The sequence below is a fragment of the Podarcis cretensis genome (assembly GCF_951804945.1).
Source record: "Podarcis cretensis genome assembly, chromosome: 6".
NCBI classification, from domain to species: Eukaryota; Metazoa; Chordata; class Lepidosauria; order Squamata; family Lacertidae; genus Podarcis; species Podarcis cretensis.
In genome coordinates this window covers 907,291-927,145 of record NC_137175.1, presented here as the reverse complement: position 1 = coordinate 927,145, position 19,855 = coordinate 907,291, and the positions used below count along the sequence as shown (strand labels likewise).

General features: G+C 51.0%; 2 protein-coding genes across 2 annotated transcripts in view; both read left to right on the top strand.

Moving 5' to 3' along the window:
• LOC307217897 (uncharacterized protein) overlaps nt 1–19,855 on the top strand; it is a 116,662-nt gene that overhangs the window by 24,665 nt on the left and 72,142 nt on the right. The window lies entirely within an intron of this gene.
• Nucleotides 6,057–18,219, top strand: CTSA (cathepsin A; the record flags this gene model as incomplete). Its single annotated transcript, XM_079981960.1, has 14 exons — nt 6,057–6,256; nt 7,145–7,259; nt 8,909–8,959; nt 9,379–9,465; nt 9,551–9,706; nt 10,941–11,032; nt 12,144–12,228; nt 12,371–12,462; nt 12,720–12,798; nt 13,621–13,769; nt 13,894–13,969; nt 14,130–14,219; nt 17,105–17,209; nt 17,652–18,219. The coding sequence occupies 14 exons, from the start codon at nt 6,057–6,059 to the stop codon at nt 17,733–17,735; spliced, it is 1,461 nt and encodes a 486-aa protein (XP_079838086.1). The 3' UTR covers nt 17,736–18,219.

Genomic DNA, 19,855 nt, shown 5'->3' with positions numbered 1-19,855 from the left:
CAGGCTGACAGCCAAGGTTACACTGACCCTACATATTACAGAAGATAAAAAAGCAGAGAAAAACATAATTAAGAGTGGGTAAATAGTAAAATAAAACCATGTGCCTCCCATTAAACTTGAGCCATATTTTCCTAAGGTTGAAAGGTCAAGAGCAGTGAAAAAGGCAACTGGCTTGGCTGGAGAAGAGGTTTTCTTTCTATCTTATTTTGAGGCTGTAAAATGTTCCTTCCTTTTTTACTTTGAAAATGTTTATTCTTCTAAAAAGCTATCTATGTTATGTATTAAATATATTGGCTTAAATGTAATTATGCAAAGGAATTAGAAGCTAAGAAATGTTAAATCCTTATGCTAGATTCTTATTTCATATAGTTGGAAGAGATCACAGGGGCCATCAGCCACCAGCCCAGCCCCCCCTGCCAAGCAGGAAACATCATTAGAGCACACATATGGTTATTTGTTTAAAGACCTTCAAGAGAAGGAGATCTTTCAATGATGATGTGAATTCAAGATCCTTGACATCTGTTTAAGATAAAAATTTAAGATTAAACCATCTGTTTTGGAGGGCAATAGGGCGAGGTGAGCTGGTAATTAAGGTTCCTTGTTGAGACACATGTAAGATATATTACTACTTATTTGTCATTTATAGATAGAAGAATATGTATCTTTTTGTTTCCCATAAAAGGGCATGAGGAAATGGGTGTATCTTTTGTGATTGGTTCTAGCAAACAGCCAATAGGAATTTCAACCAGGCTGATTGGACAGAGGCAGCCACAGGAGGAGCAAGGGGGCTGGATTAAGGAAATATAAGTGCTGGCCAGAATGGCAGGAGGCCAGGCCAGAGCTTGGTAACCATATACCACTGTGCCTCATATTTATTTGTCTGACAAATAAATTATTATTTTAATTTCTCTATTGCTGCGTTGAATATTTCATTCCAGCTAAGCGTTAACCACAAGCAGGGTGCTACAGCAGGACTTTGGGACTGATCCAACCGGGGGGCTCCAAAGTCTTCTTCCTAATACACCGTTTGGTTGTGAGGACACACAAGCAAGAGAGGCTCAGAAAAATTATTGTGCGTGAAAAAAGCTGCCAGCATGATGAGCTGTGATTCCTGTGCTGCCCGGGGTTGGACGGGATGAGCCTTTGGCTCCCTTCCAGCTCTCCATGAAGTCCTTTGCACTGCCCAGGAACTTGCCAGGCGCGATGAGGTTGCCTTGGGGCAGGCCGGGCAGCCAGCCAGTGGCGCAGCAATTGCCACATCGCCCAGAGGTGTATGCCAGGAAGTTGCTCATAAATGAATTAAACAAAGGACCTGTTGATGGCATTTTACCATTGCACTGAGGAGAGTGTATTATGGTCTGTGCATGTGGTTTGGGAGCTGCATGGTCAGGGAAAAACAATGCTGTCCAGGGTTGTAAAGACTGCGGTGAGAATAACTGAGTGCACTCTTCCCACCTTGGATCAAATCATGGCTGCCAGGTGCCATAAGAAAGCGACAGAGATAGCGCAGGATAGTGCGCACCCCGGAAATGATCTCTTTCAGATTCTGCCTTCTGGAAGAAGGTCCAGGGTCATAAAGACTAGGACTAGCCGTCTGAGAAACAGTTTCTCCCCAAATGCAATTTTGGTTTTAAACGCAGTGTAAGGAGTTTCTATGAGAGTATATTGTATTTTAAAATGGGGTATCAGAGTTTTTAGGGGGCTAACCAGGTTAGGATAGCTGGGATAGCAGGCTTGTTGGTTTTTGAATGTCTTGTGTAGATTTTTTTCAATTTCGTTGTTCTGTATGGGACAATGACAATAAAGATTATCGTATCGTATAGCAGCAGCAGCCAGCAACTGTTGCAGGACGGGAGAGGCATAGCAGGAACACACATTATTCTTTGGCGATCCCTTGTAGCCGAGTAAAATTGTCTTCCATAAACACGGTCTTAACAGTGAGTCCGTAAGTGACTGTGGAGGCCAATTCTGGATCCACACGTCCTTCCACAGTGGGGACATTGGGTTCCGGACAGGAGCTGATCATGCTGTGGATTTGCCAAGCGTGCCTTCCTCCTAGCATGAGTTCGAATGATTTCTCAAGAGTCTGGCTTGCAAGGGATCCCCCTCCCTCGGAGTCCATTGCCAAAGCCCAGCTTATCATGCTGCCTGAAGAGCTCAGAGGAGGGAGGGAAGGAAGACTAAAATGAAGAAAATGAATTTCGATAGGGACAATCAAAGCTCAGGTTCTGCACTCAGGAATCCTCTGATGCACAAATACAGGCTGGGGGGGCACCTGTTTCAAGTAGTAGGAAAGAATTGGGGGGGGCGGTTCTTTGGAGACCACAAGTTTAACAAGAGGTGGGGGTCCCTGATTTTAAAGCAGGGATGCTTTCCCTGTGGTTCTGGCATTGCCGGGGGTTGGACTAGATGACCCTTGAGGAAGAGTTGCCCCACGAAAGGACTTCCCCCTACATTTCTGGGATTCAGCCACCAGAAACAGCGTCTAGCCAGATTCTGCCGTATTTCCTTTAAAATAGCTGAAAAACTTCTTTTCCTTTTGCTCTGGTGCTCGGATCCTGCTTGCGGGCTTCCGATAATAGACATCTGGCCGGCCCCTGCGAGAAGAGGGACTGGATGGGCCCCTGGCCTGATCCAGCAGTCTCTTCTGATGCCCTCCAGTTCTTACGCCAATTCTCTGGCGCACCAGGCGCCCGGTGAGCAGTCCATGAGCCACTCTCCCCAGAATCAGCCATGGATGATTCAGAGTTGGGGGGCAAAGAGTGCTGTGGAACCCGATAAACTGACAGGCTTAGTCATGATGGTGATGATCTTCTGCAAGCAAGAGTATCCTTTCAGCAGACGGCCTGAGGCAATGGGCCATTTGCCCAGCAAGCCTTTGGCCACCCCAACTGGCCTGGCCAGTCTCCCCATCACGATCCCGTGTCCCCTCCCAGGGGGACCTTGTGACTTGAGTTCTGTGCCCAGAGGAGGAAGCGACTCTTCAAAGAACAGCAGGTGCTTCTTGTGTGGGTGGAGAAGAGGCTCCCTGAAATGGCGACATTTGCATCTGGAGGGTGACGCTTGCACAACAGGGATCAGCTGCTTATGACCCAACGGGGAAACTGACGTGACACTTGGGGTTTAAGCCACAAACATCCTTCCCTAAAAACCTACCTTCCTTCCACCTGCTCTCAGACAGCTGAAGTCAGTTGAGATGGCTAGCCTGCTCCCCGAAGAAGGTCTCCAACTGGCCATTTTCTTGAATCCTCATCCATTCTGTTCAGGCACATCCAACCAGTAGATGATGATGATGATGATGATGATGATGATAATAATAATAATAATAATAATAATAATAATAATAATAATAATTTATTTATACCCCACCCATCTGGCTGGGCTTCCCCAGCCACTCTGGGCGGCTTCCAACAAAATATTAAAATACCTGTAGATCCCTGGCAGAGACATCACCTTGCCAACAAAGGCCCGTATAGTTAAAGCTATGGTTTTCCCAGTAGTGATGTATGGAAGTGAGAGCTGGACCATAAAGAAGGCTGATCGCCAAAGAATTGATGCTTTTGAATTATGGTGCTGGAGGAGACTCTTGAGAGTCCCATGGACTGCAAGAAGATCCAACCTCTCCATTCTGAAGGAAATCAGCCCTGAGTGCTCACTGGAAGGACAGATCCTGAAACTGAGGCTCTAATACTTTGGCCACCTGATGAGAAGAGAAGACTCCCTGGAAAAGACCCTGATGTTGGGGAAGATGGAGGACACAAGGAGAAGGGGACGACAGAGGACGAGATGGTGGGACAGTGTTCTTGAAGCTACCAGCAGGAGTTTGACCAAACTGCGGGAGGCAGTGGAAGACAGGAGGGCCTGGCGTGCTCTGGTCCATGCTCCTCCAGCACCAGAATTCAAAAGCATCCATTCTTTGGCGATCAGCCTTCTTGATGGTCCAGCTCTCACTTCCATACATCACTACTGGGAAAACCATAGCTTTAACTATATGGCAAGGTGATGTCTCTGCTTTTTAAGATGCTGTCTAGGTTTGTCATTGCTTTTCTCCCAAGAAGCAGGCGTCTTTTAATTTCGTGACTGCTGTCACCATCTGCAGTGATCATGGAGCCCAAGAAAGTAAAATCTCTCACTGCCTCCATTTCTTCCCCTTCTATTTGCCAGGAGGTGATGGGCCCAGTGGCCATGATCTTCGTTTTTTTGATGTTGAGCTTCAGACCATATTTTGCACTCTCCTCTTTCACCCTCATTAAAAGGTTCTTTAATTCCTCCTCACTTTCTGCCATCAAGGTTGTGTCATCTGCATATCTGAGGTTGTTGATATTTCTTCCGGCAATCTTAATTCCGGCTAGGGATTCACCCAGCCCAGCCTTTCGCATGATGAATTCTGCATATAAGTTAAATAAGCAGGGAGACAAAATGCAGCCTTGTCGTACTCCTTTCCCAAGTTTGAACCAATCAGTTGTTCCATATATATTACTAAAAAGGAAACAAGCTACAAGTAAGTGTTCTGCTGCATCAGAAAAGTGGCCCTATAGCAGGTCCCATAGCCTGCATCTCATAGGAGCCACCCAGATGCCTCCCCCCCCCCCCCGGGGGGAAGGAGGGCAACAGCCCCACCTGTGTTGCTTACCCTGCCATCCCAGCATATTGGGAACATGCAGGAAGCTGCCTTCAGCCGAGTCGGACTCCCATCGACCATAGGAGCCAACTCTGAGGGGCTGAGGTCCCTTCAGGGCCCCCAATAAAATATTTGAGCCCCACCCCAAGTTGATGGGCATTGCCATTCAGATGATGGGCATGTGCACCCAAGTTTGGCCAACACGGGGTTACTGCTTTCGGTTTGATTTTATATGTTGTGATTGCCCTGAGACCTCTATAGGGTGGCGTATATGTTGAAGAAAAATAATAATAATAATAATAATAATAATAATAGTGCTTTTTTTCTTAAAAAATATATAAATATTTAGGGATGCTCTCATTTTGAGTCTAGAAATCATCATTTCATAGTTCAAATGGGGTGGGGGGAATACAGGAGACTGCGGTTTTTGAAGTCATGATTAGGAAAAATTCTAATAATCCCAAATAAAAGAAACAGTACACAAGAAGTAAACAAGGAGGCCATTGACAGGATAAAGGAAGTCTTTAATTTTAGCTTATGTTTTCTTTCTGTAAGGGGATAGGAGTTTAATTTGAGAATGAAATTGTCGATGGTGGTGGGTGGGTTTGTTTGATTGTCTGTAGGAGTTGTTGTGGACTATGTTGTAAATAAAGTAAAAATAAATAAATAAATACAGTAAATGGACAAAAGTAGAAAGATTTAGAAAATGTTTAGGGGTATGCGTCCCCTTGCGTCCCCCTAGAAAAAAGCAATAATAAGAAGAAATAAATAATAAATAAGAAGCAATAAATAATAAATAATAATATAATTTATTATTATAATAATAATAATAAGAAGAAGAAGAAATAAATAATAAATAATAAATTAATATAATATAATATAATATAATATAATATAATATAATATAATAAAAATAAATAAAAATAATAAGTAAGAAACAATAAGCAATAATATAATAATAATACTGACCGTGAAGGGCCCTTGCTCTGTCAGGATTTCGGCGATGTAGCTAATAATAGTAATAATAATAATAATAATAATTTTGTAAATCATCATCCTCCTCCTCCTTCTTCTTCTTCTTCCTGTTTCTGGCGCGCGCTTCTCCGCGCCGGAGATTACGGTCGCGAGGGCGCGTCGCTTAGGGTGCATACGGCCCCGCGAGGGCTGCGTGGCCCGGATTGGCCGCCCGTCCCGGGGCCCCGCCCCTCTCTTGCGTGCCGTCAGCTGACCCGCCCGGGCCAGAAGAGCGCGGGTCACGCGCGCGCCGCCCCAGTCGAGCCGCCGGAGCTGCTGCTGCCGCCGCGCCGAGCCGAGGCAAGCGGGCGGGGGACGGGCGGGCGGGCGGGTCGGGCTGGCTGGCCTCGAGGGGTCCCGCTGGCCGGCTTCCCTGGCGGGTCCTCTGACGGGGCGCCCGCCCATCTCTCGCTTCTTGCAGATGCCGCCTCGCCTCGCTGCTGCTGCTGCCTCGCCGCCGCCGCCGCTGCTGCTGCTGGTGGTGCTGCTCCTCGGCTGCGCTGCCCAAGCGGCGCCCGCCGGGCACGAGGTCACCTACCTGCCCGGGCTGGCCAAGCAGCCCGCCTTCAAGCACTACTCGGGATACCTGGACGCCGAGAGCGACAAGCACCTGCACTACTGGTAGGGGGGGGGGAGGGAGGGAGGGAGGGAGGGAGGGCGCTCGCCCAGAGCCGCGAAAAGAAGGGATCCGCAGCCGCAAAAAGAAGGGATCCGCAGCCTCCAAAATAGGGGATCCGCAGCCTCCAAAATAAGGGATCAGCAGCCTCCAAAATAAGGGATCAGCAGCCTCAAAAATAGGGGATCCGCAGCCTCCAAAATAGGGGATCCACAGCCTCCAAAATAAGGGATCTGCAGCCTCCAAAATAGGGGATCCACAGCCTCCAAAATAGGGGATCCACAGCCTCCAAAATAAGGGATCAGCAGCCTCAAAAATAGGGGATCCGCAGCCTCCAAAATAAGGGATCAGCAGCCTCCAAAATAAGGGATCCACAGCCTCCAAAATAAGGGATCAGCAGACTCAAAAATAGGGGATCCACAGCCTCCAAAATAGGGGATCCACAGCCTCCAAAATAAGGGATCAGCAGCCTCAAAAATAGGGGATCCGCAGCCTCCAAAATAAGGGATCCACAGCCTCACCTGTCCCGGGGACAGTCTACAGGATACAGTGGTACCTCAGGTTACAGACGCTTCAGGTTACAGACTCCACTGAGCCAGAAATAGTGCTTCAGGTTAAGAACTTTGTTTCAGGATGAGAACAGAAACTGTGCTCCGGGGGCACAGCAGCAGCGGGAGGCCCCATTAGCTAAAGTGGTGCTTCAGGTTAAGAACAGTTTCAGGTTAAGAACGGACCTCTGGAACGAATTAAGTACTTAACCCGAGGTCCCACTGTATCTAACAATCCAGGATAGCAGCGGGAAACAGCGCTGGACTAAGGGGATTTCCCACAAAAAAAGGGGAGGTTGACAGCTGTGTGTTGGGCTGCTGACCCTCCTTCCGCCTCCCTTGCAGGTTCGTGGAGGCGCAGGGCAACGGCGCCGCAGACAAGCCCCTTGTCCTCTGGCTGAATGGCGGGCCCGGCTGCAGCTCCATCGCCGGCCTCCTGACAGAGCATGGGCCCTTCACGGTCAGTATCCAGGACTGATGGAGGGGGGGGGATCTGGTGGGCCAGGAGATCCCTTTCCCCTGGAGCAAATGGGGAAGCTCTGGGCACTTGCTGTGCCGAGGTGGGAGAGAGCCAGGCATGGAAATCTGCATTTCTGTTGCAAATGGTTTTGGAGGTGTGATTGCTGCCTTGAGTTGCTTTTTTTGGGGGGGGGCGGGAACAGCAACATGTGGATTTGATACAGTAGATGGCAATAATTTATTTCAAAAAATTTTTATTAGCTGTCCATATTTATAACAAACAAATAGAAAGAAAACATCCTAACTGTAATAATTCCACTTTTGTTAACATTGTTGGGTTCCTTCCTCGAGTCCCCCTGGCTGAGTTTCCGTATAAATCATTGTAGTAGTTTTCCAAAACTATTTTCACATAAAATTTACTTGGTCGATTAACATCTTTCTCAATAGGAATAATTTAGAAGAGTTCAGCTGGATCAGGGCAAAGGGGCCCCAGAGCCCAGCATTCTGTTTTCCCAGGGGCCAACTGGGGCCCCCTGAGAAGTCCGCAAGCGGGGCCACAGTGCAACACAGCCTCCAGCGTCTGGTTTGCAGAGGCCTGTTGCTCCTGACCAGAGTTAGAAATTCAGATATATATATAAGGTGGCCCCAAATGGCTCCTTAAACCAAGGTTGCCGTCGTCTCAATGGAATGTCTAGTTGCCATTTGGGACCAAGGCGGCTCTAAAGTCTCATTTTTCAAATGGCGGACTGACTTGTGATTCTCAGTTAAACATCCGGATAGTTCAGAGGACAGTCTTGAGCCGGGTTAAGAACTCTGAGAACCGAAAACAGAAAAGTCACTTGATCCAGAGACATTCCACCCAAATATTGGCCTATTCCCACCTCTTTCTCTGAATGGTGACTGCTCCTGCTCGGGCCGCACCGAAAAAAGCAGTTTGGTTCCTGAATGTTTTAGTGATTGTACAGCTAAAACATAGCGGATCGAATTCCACAGAGTGGGGTAATAATGTGTTTAAACGGTCCCGATCCAAGGATCCCTGGAGGGTTTCAGGCAGGCTCCTTTGAAACGCGCAGGGGAGATTCCATATAGCTATCCTGACTAGTAGCTATTGCTAGCCTTATTTGCCTCGTAAGAAGTTGTCTAATCCTCTTGTAAAGCTGTCCAGGTTTGTGGCCCTGGCTGCATCTTTGAGGTTGATGCCACAACTGGCCTAGCGGTTCCTTGTTCTACAAGCTGTGGCGCTTTCAGGGTGGGAAGGTGCACGCCAGCCGTGGGTGACGAGAACTCAATCAGCATTTATGAGATCAGCCACCCGCCTGCGCTCGGCTTGTGACGAGGAGGATAATCTCTTGAGAGCCTGGAAGTGCAATTGTTTTCCAGTATCACTCATCGCAAATAATGGCCTGTCAGCTCCCTTTGCGAAATAAATAATCTGAATTGGAAGTTAATTGGGATGATGCACCACGAGGTGACTCAGATTCGAAACCTGAATGTGTGAACTTTCTCACCGTGAGGCCGGCTGCCTCCTGATTTGCCCAGGCCTGCTCCGCACAGAGCCTTGAAATAAGGATCTGCTGCGCTTTGGGCCACCGGAGAGGGAATCCCCTTGCCTTGTGTCGCAATAACAGCCCCTTCTCCCTCCCTTGGCAGATTCAGCCTGATGGATGCACTCTGGGATACAACAGCTATGCCTGGAACAAGGTGAGGCCGCCTTCCTCCCCCATCCGCCAAGGGGGTCCTAAGAAATGCTGGCTGGGAATCAAAATAGAATTCCTGGCTCTTTCTGAAAGGGCACTTGCAGCAAGGGATGCCGTTGCCTGTCTCTGCTAGAGAGCTAGAGAGCCAGTCTGGCGTGGGGGCTGGAGTGTCGCAACAGGATCTGGCAGACCAGGCTTTGAACCCCCACTTGGCCACATGCAGCCCATTGGCTGTGACCAGTCAGTGCTGCCTCACAGGGTTGTTGTGGGAATAAAATGAGGAGGGGGAGAATCCTGGACACTGCCTTGAGCTCCTTGGAGGAAAAAGGTGCAGTGAAATGAATGAAACCAAGCGCTTGAGGCCACCAGGTGTATGTTGCCCCTGGTGGGCGAAAAGTGACTTGCTGTCCCCGTCTCTTTCAGCTGGCACACATCCTGTACTTGGAGGCCCCCGTTGGGGTGGGCTACTCCTACTCCGATAGCCAAGACTACCGGACCAACGACACCGAGGTGGGTAGGGTGGACTGGGAGGTGGGCCCTGGGGGCTCCCGTTCCTTCACCTGCCGTGCTCTCACTTTGCCCCTCCCCCCGGCAGGTGGCTCGCGTAAACTACCTGGCCTTGAAGGAGTTCTTGCGCCTCTACCCGGAATACAGCAGCAAGGACCTCTTTCTCACTGGGGAGAGCTACGGCGGGATCTACATCCCCACGCTGGCGCAGTGGGTCATGCAGGACCCCAGCCTCAACTTGAAGGTGTGTGTCTGCGGGGTCCTCTAGAGGGAGGAGGAGGAGGACCAAGGGCTGGGCTGGGGATCGGGGCCTCTGCCAACCTCTGCTTGACAAAGGAGGCGGCTGCCACTCACCTGCTCTGGAGGATTTCAAGATCCTGGCGCTGAGCCCACGCTCGAAAGAGTCGTGGGTGGCAGCTGCATGCAGAGGCTCCTCAGAGGCCGCCTGCTTCATCTGTCCCAGAAGCTCCAGAGGAACCAGTCTCAGCTGGCAGCTCCTTCCAGAGGAACAAGAAAGGACTCCTTCGGAATGTGGCGGCCTCGCCCTCCTTGGTTTTTAAGCAGAGCTTGGAGGGCCATCTGTCAGGGATGCTTGAGCTGAGATCCCTGCATTGCAGCGGGGTTGGGCTGGATGACCTTGGGGGGTCCCTTCCAACCCTACAGTCACGTGATTTTGATTCTAGAAGCTGCTTTAGCTTTGGGGACGAGGATGGAGAGAAGCGCACAAAGGTTTGACTCTCAGACCGCTGGCATTTGAGGGCACCTAGTGGAATCTCTGGGCGGTTCAGTTCATGGCAACGGTTGTGATGTTTAAGGCAGCTTTTGCTGGGTCAGAGCCTCAGCAGCCGCTGGGGAAACCACAAAAAAATTGGAGAGGGCCGGCCTGTAAATCGCAGAGGCATTTTCTCGCCTTGACACGCCTGTGGAAATTAAGTCACAAAGAAGGCAGAGTTGCCATCAGGTAACTAAGCAACAGCCTGGTTGGGCAAGCAAGAAGGGAGATCCCAGGCTCAGAGGAAGAAGCGTCAGGGCCAGAAACTCAGCAGGAAATTACTTCACTCACCTCTTCCTAAGACCTTGTGGCTCCTTTCACAACAGCCCAGGGAGCAAGCTTGTTTTCTCCCACTTTCTGAAGAACTTTCTGATGGGAAGAGTTGTTGGGCAGTGGAATGGACTCCCTGGGAAGACAGTGGACTCTCCTGCCCTGGAGGTCCATAAACAGAAGTGGGGGGGGCATTTTCCAGGGGGTTGGGCTAGATGACCTTTGGCTCCCTTCCAGCGCTATGATTCTGTGGTTTTAACACTATAAGCTCTCTGTTGGTGAATATACACCAACACGTTTTCCACGGCAGCAGACCAAAGGAGAGCTCAGCTTTCCAAATGTAAGAGAAACATGCCACATTTTGTGACGGCAGCCCCTTCTTGCTCGGGTGCCAAGGGGTCTTCCTTGCTGATGGGGCTGTGCCTGTGTTTTCCAGGGAATCGCAGTGGGCAACGGGCTCTCCTCCTACGAGACCAACGACAACTCCCTGGTTTACTTCGCCTACTACCACGGCCTCTTGGGGAGCAGGTGAGAATCTGCTGGCTTGGGGTGGGGGCTGCGTCCTTAGGTGCAGAAGATGGCAGTCTGAATTACTGTTCAATTGGGCCTTATCAGAAAGACTTGTTTGCCACGCAAAGGTTCCAAAAGGAACTTCTCTCGTGTTTCTTACATCGGGGACCGTGGAAGCAATTTCCCATTGCCTGCTGCACAAACAGATCTTCAGAGAGGCTAGCTCGGCAATTAAGCTCCTAAATGCAGAGATAAGAGCACACTTGGAACATTTTAGTCGTGGTGAGGTTGATGGACTATATGGAATTGATGGAAAGGACTGGCAGAATCCGAAACCAGGGAGAGGAGTTGATGGAAGAAGATTGGAAAATTTAAAGTTTATATATAGAAATATCGCAAAATTAATGAGTGATAGAAAAATGGTGGATTGATATTTTATGGATTTAGCAGAAATGTTATAAGGAGCTAAGCATATATAGGTATTTTAGTTTTAATGTTAAAATAAGGTTAAAAAATATGTTATTTATACTATGATAGAGAATAGAGAAAGATGGAAAGGATTTTCTGAAATAACTAGTAGAAGTGGAATACAAAAAGGGAGGTGAGAGGAGGTCGAGGAAACAAGGGAATGAAAGAAAGAGTATCGAAAAGGGGGGATGTATTATTATTATTATTAATAATAGTTTTTGTTTTGTTTTATTTAGGGTTAGGGAGCGGGTTTGGTTTAGTTTAGTTTAATGGGTTTAGTTTAATGGCTTTAGGTTGTGTTTTGTATTGTTTATATATTGTATTGTATTGTCTTTTTTTTCCTTTCTTTTTCTTTTTTGTTTTTTCTCTTCTGTCTTTTTTCTTTTTAAAAGTAATAAATATTATTTTTTTTTGGGGGGGGGGAAAGGAACATTTTAGTCGTGGCGAATGCGCGGTGCAAATATGTGATGCCGGAAGGACAACAGTTTTATGTTTCTGCATTGTGAAAAATTGATAGAATTAAGTTCTTTGATGGAGAAGATGGGCAGTGGGGAGGGAGTGGAAGGGGAGAAACGGGGGTCTGCTTTGGCCGGGGGGGGGGGGCTGTGGCAAAGCCCAGGGCTTTGGTGTGACGATGGTTCTGGTCCTGCCTTTCCTGCAGGCTCTGGTCGGACTTGCAGGCCTCGTGCTGCTCTGGCGGGAAGTGCAACTTCCACGACAACAAGAACCTGAACTGCACTCTTGGGGTGAGTGGAGGGCGGCTGGCCAGGGCGTCTCCCCCTGCCCCCAAACCCACTTGTGGGGCACTGCCTGGGCAGAGGAGTGGGGCTGGGCCCTCTCTTTCTCTCTCTCCATTTGATCCTTGCATTTCCCCGCGTCTCGTTGCAGATGGCAGAGGTGATCCGTATTGTGGACGAGTCCGGCCTCAACATCTACAACCTGTATGCCCCGTGTGCTGGCGGAGTGCCTGGAAGCTACAGGTAGGCTCGGCTGCTGGCAGGTTCGCTCCCCAGTGAGATGGTTGGGGGGGGGGGACTGCCTTATAAGCCACGCACAACTCCAGCGCCCGCTGCCCTGCCCTGGGTGGGTGAGAGGGGCAGAAGGTGCAAGAGCTGAAGCTCCGGGATTCTTCAGCTGTGGTCCCTGTATGGCAGCGGGTTGGGCTGGATGACCCTTGGGGAACCCTTCTGGCTTTCCAGTGAGGTGACACTAAGCGCGACCCTTCTTTGGCTTCCAGGTACAACGATGGGATGCTGGTCAGCTACGACCTGGGCAACAACTTCATTCGGCAGCCGCTTCGTTCCTCTTGGAGGGAGGTGAGAGCAGCTCTCTAGAGGTTGGGGGGGCATGATTCAGTCTCCAGTTCTGCTTGGCATCAGGCTCTCTCGCCTCAACCAGAGGCAGGGCCTTTTCAACACTGGCCCCGGCCTGTTGGAACGCTCTGTCTCATGAGACCAGGGCCCTGCGGGATCTGATTTCAGAGTTGTTCTGCCTGGCTTTGGCTTGGAATCAACTTAATGCCCTCCCCCTCTTTCTTTTTCCCTTTTTCCTTCTGTAATGGAACTCCTATCTGGGGACTTCCCTGGCTTTTTCTGGCCCACGTAGGACCAGTCTGGATAGTTGGCCTTGGTGAAGACTTGACGTTTTCATCCCCAAAAAAGTTTTTGATTGAGTTCCACTGAAATGAGGCTGCATTTTAATGTTTTAATGTTGTATTTTAATCTTGTTTTTAAAGCTATATTCTAATCAATTGTTTTTATATTTGGTGTTAGCCGCCCTGAGCCCGGTCTTGGCTGGGGAGGGCGGGGTATAAATAAAATTTATTATTATTATTACTACTATTGTAGAGGCAGAGGGGGCAACAGGCCCAGCCCAAGGCTTTCCAGTTGGGCAGACCCGGAAGAGAGAGAACTTGGGGGGGGGGGGTGGCTTGTGAGAGGACACCTGTATCCATCACCACCAAAAAATAATCACCCCCCTCCCTCAGCCGTCTCTTCCTCCAGTGGCCTAGCAAACCTGGGCATGGAAAGACTTGTGCCGTCTTGGCGGGGAGGGTCAAAGGGCTGCTTCTAGCAACCAGAGCAGCTGCTGGCACCTTCAGCATACTTACTTTGAAATGTGTTACCCCCCCCCCCCAGTTCCTGCTCACCTTGCCGGTCGCAAGTAACAAGGCTCGCCTGGACCCCCCCTGCATCAACACCTCGTCCCCCACCACCTACATGAACGACCCCCAGGTGCGCAAGGCCTTGCACGTTAAGGACAATGCCCCGGAATGGCAGATGTGCAGGTGAGAGAGTACAGGTGGGGGGGACGACACAAAGGTGGCCTCTGGAGGGGAGGAGGCCCTGACCTGGCCTGGGACTGCGCAGCTTCACCCCACCCCTCCTAACGCTCCTTGCCCCCCCCTCCAGCTTCCCCGTCAGCCGTGGTTACAAGCGCATCTACATGACGATGAACGACCAGTACCTGAAACTGCTTGGCACCATGGTGAGTCCATGGAGGTGGAGGGAGGGGAGCCCCTGTGGGGATTTCTCCACTGCTAGGCCCTTGGGACCCCTCCTCAGGACCTGGGGGTGGGGGAGACATGGGTGGGCTGCCCCAGAGAGCACCAGGGGGCTCAACTAACTCCAGACTGGCCTTCCTGCAGAAATACCGCATCTTGATCTACAACGGCGACGTAGACATGGCCTGCAACTTCCTGGGGGACGAGTGGTTCGTGGACTCCTTGCGCCAGAAGGTGGGTTGAGCCAGGAGCCGTGGGGGGGGGCTGCTTGGGGGAGGGCGCCACCCACGGGCCCCTGTGCCTTTCAGCCAGACCCCTTCCCTCCAGGGCCACTGACGGACAGAAGGACTTCAGAAGGTCCTGGGGCGCTTCCTTCCCTCCACCTGTAGGTTCTGCTGGAAACTAGGCATCCAGAACCTTTGGAAAGGAAGGAGCCAGTTTGCAGGGCTGGAGTTCCCTTGGTGTGAAACTCCCCATCCTTCTGGAGGTGTGTGTGGGGGGTGATGTCTGGCTACTGCTCCCTGGAGACTGGGCTGGACTGAGGCTGAGTCAGGTGTGTGCATCATGGGAAATGCCTCAGCCGCTTCTGCAGTGAACCACAATGTCTTTCACACAGTGCCTTGTCACACTGTGGAACTCACTGCCACAGAACACCAACCTGGATGGCTTTAAAAAGGATTAGATATCATCATCATCATCATCATCATTTATTTATACCCCGCCCATCTGGCTGATTTTCCCCAGCCACTCTGGGCAGCTCCCAATCGAGTGTTAAAAACAATACAGTGTTAAATATTAAAAACTTCCCTGAACAGGGCTGCCTTCAGAAGATAAGATAGCTGCTTATTTCCTTCACATCTGAAGGGAGGGTGTTCCACAGGGCGGGTGCCACTACCGAGAAGACCCTCTGCCTGGTTCCCTGTAACTTGGCTTCTTGCAGGGAGGGAACCGCCAGAAGGCCCTCAGTGCTGGACCTCAGTGTCCGGGCAGAATGATGGGGGTGGAGAAGCTCCTTCAGGTATACTGGACCAAGGCCGTTTAGGGCTTTAAAGGTCAGCACCAACACTTTGAATTGTGTTCGGAAACGTACTGGGAACCAATGCAGATCTCTCAGGACCGGTGTTATGTGGTCTCAGCGGCCGCTCCCAGTCACCAGTCTAGCTGCCGCATTCTGGATTAGTTGTAGTGTCCGTGTCACCTTCAAAGGTAGCCCCACGTAGAGCGCATGGCAGTAGTCCAAGCGGGAGATAACCAGAGCATGCACCACTCTGGGGAGACAGTCCGCAGGCAGATAGGGTCTCATCCTGTGTACCAGATGGAGCTGGTAAACAGCTGCCCTGGATACAGAATTAACCTGCGCCTCCATGGACAGCTGTGAGTCCCAAATGACTCCCAGGCTGCGCACCTGGTCCTTCAGGGGCACAGTTACCCCATTCAGGACCAGGGAGTCCTCCACACCTGCCCGCCTCCTGTCCCCCAAAAACAGTACTTCTGTCTTGTCAGGATTCAACCTCAATCCATTAGCCGCCATCCATCCTCCAACTGCCTCCAGGCCGATGCTGGAAACCACAGGAGGGCAGAGGGGCTCTTGCGCTCGGATCCTGCTTTTGCTGGTTTCCAACAGCAGGGGCACCAACTTGGGCCCCAGGTTATGGGTGCCCAATGGCACCTGCGCCATAATGTGACGTCATGACTTCACGGTGCCTGGCAGGACCTTGGGCATGATCTCCGAGGCCTCGCGATACCTCCTACCTGACTCCTACCCTGCGCTGTGGGTGCCTGGGCCCCCTATAGTTGGTGCCTATGTCCCACAGTGAGAACAGGGTGCTGGACTGGGTGGGGCCCCACTGGTCTGATCCGGCAGGCTCTCCTCAAGTTCTTACAGACCCTAATTGGGAAACCAGGAATGGAAGAACTTGGAAAGTTGGGGGCTGCCATCTCCCATATTTTTGGGGGGAGGGAATACTTCATTCCTCTTTCCTCCTGTTAACCCAAACATTCAAATGTTGCTCTAGCCCAGTCTGTTTCCAGGAATGGAGGGGCGAGAGGCTTTGCATTTGCTTTCTGTTCCACGTTTTCTCTTTCGGTTCTGCTTTCCGACACAACAGAAGTGAGCCGCGAAATGCTGAGCCCCTCCTTGCATGTTTTGAGGAAGCCAGCTGGTTTTAATTTAACCTCAGCACCACCAGGAAGCTGGCAAGAACCACTCTTAACCCCCAGCCAGCTTTTCGCCTAAGACAGTAAGAGTGGACTCCCTCAGGTGGTGGTCTGAGGACTCGCCGTCCTTGGAGGACCTTAAGGTCCATGAATAACCATAGTTTAGAGGTCCCAGGCCCTAAGGAAGTCAGACTATCCTCCACCAGGGCCAGGGCCTTCTCCGTGTCGGCTCCGACTTGCTGGAATGCTCTGTCCCATGAGACCAGGGCCCTGCAGGATTTAACCTCCTTCCGCAGGGCCTGTAAAACAGAGCTATTCCGCCTGGCCTTTAATTGGAATTCAGCCTGATCTTTTATTTCCCATCTCTTCCCTTCCCCTCCCCTTTTATGAAGATCACATGCTCTGAGACCCCACAGCTAATTCTCCCCTGGCCTCCTCGCTGGCCCAAGTAGGATTTGACTTCCTTCCGCACGGCCTGTAAGACAGAGCTATTCCACCCGGCCTTTAATCTGAATTCAGCCTGATCTTTTATTCTCCTTCCTTCCCTCCCCCTCCCCGCTGCCCCAGGGATCCCACAGCTAATTATCCCCTGGTCTCCTCGCTGGCCCAAATAGGACTAACTTAGCCAGCTAGCCCTGGGGATCATCTAATGTTTATTGGATGGATTTCCCCCCTAAATTGATTTTTGAATTCTGAATTTATTGTTATTCACGTTTTATACTGTATTTTATGCTGTTTTTTGTTGCATCAATTAAGTGTTTTAACTTTGTTGTTAGCCACCCTGAGCCCGGTTTTCTGAACCATGAAGGGCAGGGTATAAATAAAAAATTATTTATTAAAGCAGAGGTTGGGTGGCCATCTGCCAGGGATTCCTGAGCTGCGATTCCTGCCTAGCAGGGGGTTGGACTAGATGGTCCCTGGGGATCCCTTCTGGTTCTAAGAACAGGGTCTCTGCTTGGCAGGTGCAAGTGGCCCGGCGGCCCTGGATCTACACGGATGAGAACGGGCAGGACCAGATTGGCGGCTTCGTGAAGGAGTACACCAACATCTCCTTCCTCACCGTCAAGGTAAGTGGTCCAGGTGGGTCTGTGGCTGGACTCCTGGCCAGGGCATCATTTCTGCCCCCTGGAGACCCTCGGCCACCCCTAACCCCCTCTTCCCTCTTTCCTTTCTCCTCCTGTGATGGAACTCCTATTTGGGGACTTCCCTGGCTTTTTCCTGGCCCATGTAGGCCCACTCAGTAGTTTGACGAAGACTTGACGTTTTCATCCCCCAAAAAGTTTTTGATTGAGTTTCCACTGAAACGAGGCTGCATTTTAATATTTTTATGTTAATCTTGTTTTTTAAAGCTGAATTTCAATCAATTGTTTTTATATTGGGTGTTAGCTGCCCTGAGCCTAGTCTTGGCTGGGGAGGTGGGGTATAAATAAATTATTATTATTATTATTATTATTATTATTATTATTTATTATTATAACCCTGCCATGTTCTCCCATCTCTGACCCACAGGGAGCAGGTCACATGGTGCCTTCGGACCGCCCAAAACCCGCCTTCAACATGTTCCAGCGCTTCATCACGGGGCAGCCCTTCTAGCCCTCGCCTCGTGGCGCCCTCTTCCGCCTCCGAGGGGAACTGCGTCCTCCGCGCGCAGTGGGCCCTTCCGCCCGCACCCCCTGTGCCAAGGTGGCAGCTGGGACCTCCTGCAGGGCCGCTTGCCCCCCGTTGCCAGGCGCTGGGGAGGCACAAGGACTCTCCCGACCCTCCGCCCTGCCGGCCGCTCTCCTGGGCTTCCAGGCTGCCCTGGGGGTTGGGGTGGGGTCCGCCGGGGCCCCCTCTTCCTCCTCTCCTCCTGGGGCAGCCCTCCCCTCCCTCCCCAGCACTGCCTGTGGGGTTTTTGCACTGCCTTTGGGGAGCAGGGTGAGACCTGCCTCCCTCTCCCCCCTTGCACCCCTAACGGGACCACCTCTCTCAGCCTTAGTTCTCGGTCAGTCTTGACGAAGGGATCTGAATCACTGGTGAAAGAAAAGCCACTCCTGGGCTGCACCCACGTCGATTAAAACTTATTTTTCTAAGGGGACTGGAGTTCTGTGTCTGTCTCTGGAGGCACCTGGGGGGGGGTGCTCGCTCACCTGGCTCTGTGGCTTCCCTCCCTCTTTCCTCCCCCTCTAGCTATATTCAGCGTTTTGGGAGGAGGGATGGGGGCTAGAGGACTCTGCCTGCCCTTCTCTTCCCTGCCCCAAATGGCAGAACCTGGAGGGGAGAGTGATTGACGGCTGCCAGCAATGATAGCCGAGCCCCTTCCCCACAGCTTCAGCCAGCAATGCTTCCGAATAGCGCTTGCTCGAAACCAAAGGAAGGGAGATTTCTCTTGTGGCCGGATCCTGCTTGTGGGTTTCCTACAGGCCTCTGTGGCGATGCTGTTTCTAAATGGCCTTAGTCGAAAACGCAAGAGGAGGAAGCGCATTCGCCTGCTTCCTCTTCCTTCCCGTCTTGCTCCTTGGCCATTTCTAGATGCTGGAGGAGGTGATGACTCAGCCGAGGCTCATTATGGGATGGCGTTTGTAGCGGGGGCAGGTTGGGCCCATTTTCCCTGAGCTCTGGCTCCCAGGCAGCCACCCGGCTCCTGAACTTTGCCTTCCAAGAGCTGCCTTGGGTGGGGCTGACATGCTCAAGCATGCATCTCGGCAGAGGTGGCTGCAGGTGTGTCTTTTACCTGGTTGGGGGGGCGGAGCATTCGCACCAGCTACCTGTGTCTCCCAATCTCACCTGTCCACAAGCCCTGGAAAATACCTGGCATCCTGAATCCAATGCGGTGAATCCACCTGCCTTCTGGCTTTGTCATCTCAACACATTTTGGGGTCATTCACCAAATGTTGAAGCTCAGAAACGAAACAGCTTCATTTTTTAGTCAACATCAAAAGTCTTCCACTAGATGTCTAAGGCCATCGTAACGGCATAAAGAAGGAAGTGAATCTCTAAATTGTTAGGGCCGCCACTGCTATATTTAACCTACTAGTTGCGCCATAGAATCATAAAACTGTAGAGTTAGGAGGGGACTCCTAAGGGTCATCTAATCCAGCCCCCCTGCAACATGGGGAACTCTGCTAAAGAAGCCCTGACAGATAGCCCCCCAGTGAAGGAGAGACCCACCTCCTTCCCAGAGAGTCTGGTCCACTGTTGAACAGCTCCTGCCGCCAGAAAGTTCCTCCTGATGTTTAGCCAGAAACTCCTTTCTTGTAACTTGAATCCATTGGTAAGCGAGTGACATTACGTTTGCAGAAATCACCCATTTCTGCAAGCAAGCCATAACAATGCAGAACTCCCAAGCGCCTAAACTCAGAAATGCTTATTTATTCCCCATTAAATCACGGCTCAGTCCAGGCGCACTTCCTCCTGTGGAGCGAGGAGAGTCTGCCCTGGGTGGGGCCAGGAGGGGCCCTGTGGCAGACGAGATCTGGCATTCCTAAGGTCTAAAGTGCCAGCTCTGGGTTTGCTAGGGAGGCCTTGGGGGCGGCTCCTGCTGCCGGCCTGGGTCAGTGACTGAGCTCGATGGCCCATTGACTGACTTGGCACAAAGCAGGTTCCTGTGGCTCCCTTGACAGCAATAAAGCCCACGGAGACTGGACTGTCACAGCCCCAAGTAACCAAGCCAGGATTAATGAGGAAGGGGGGATTTAAAAATAAGCGGCCGGCGTTCTGCCCTTAGAAGCAGC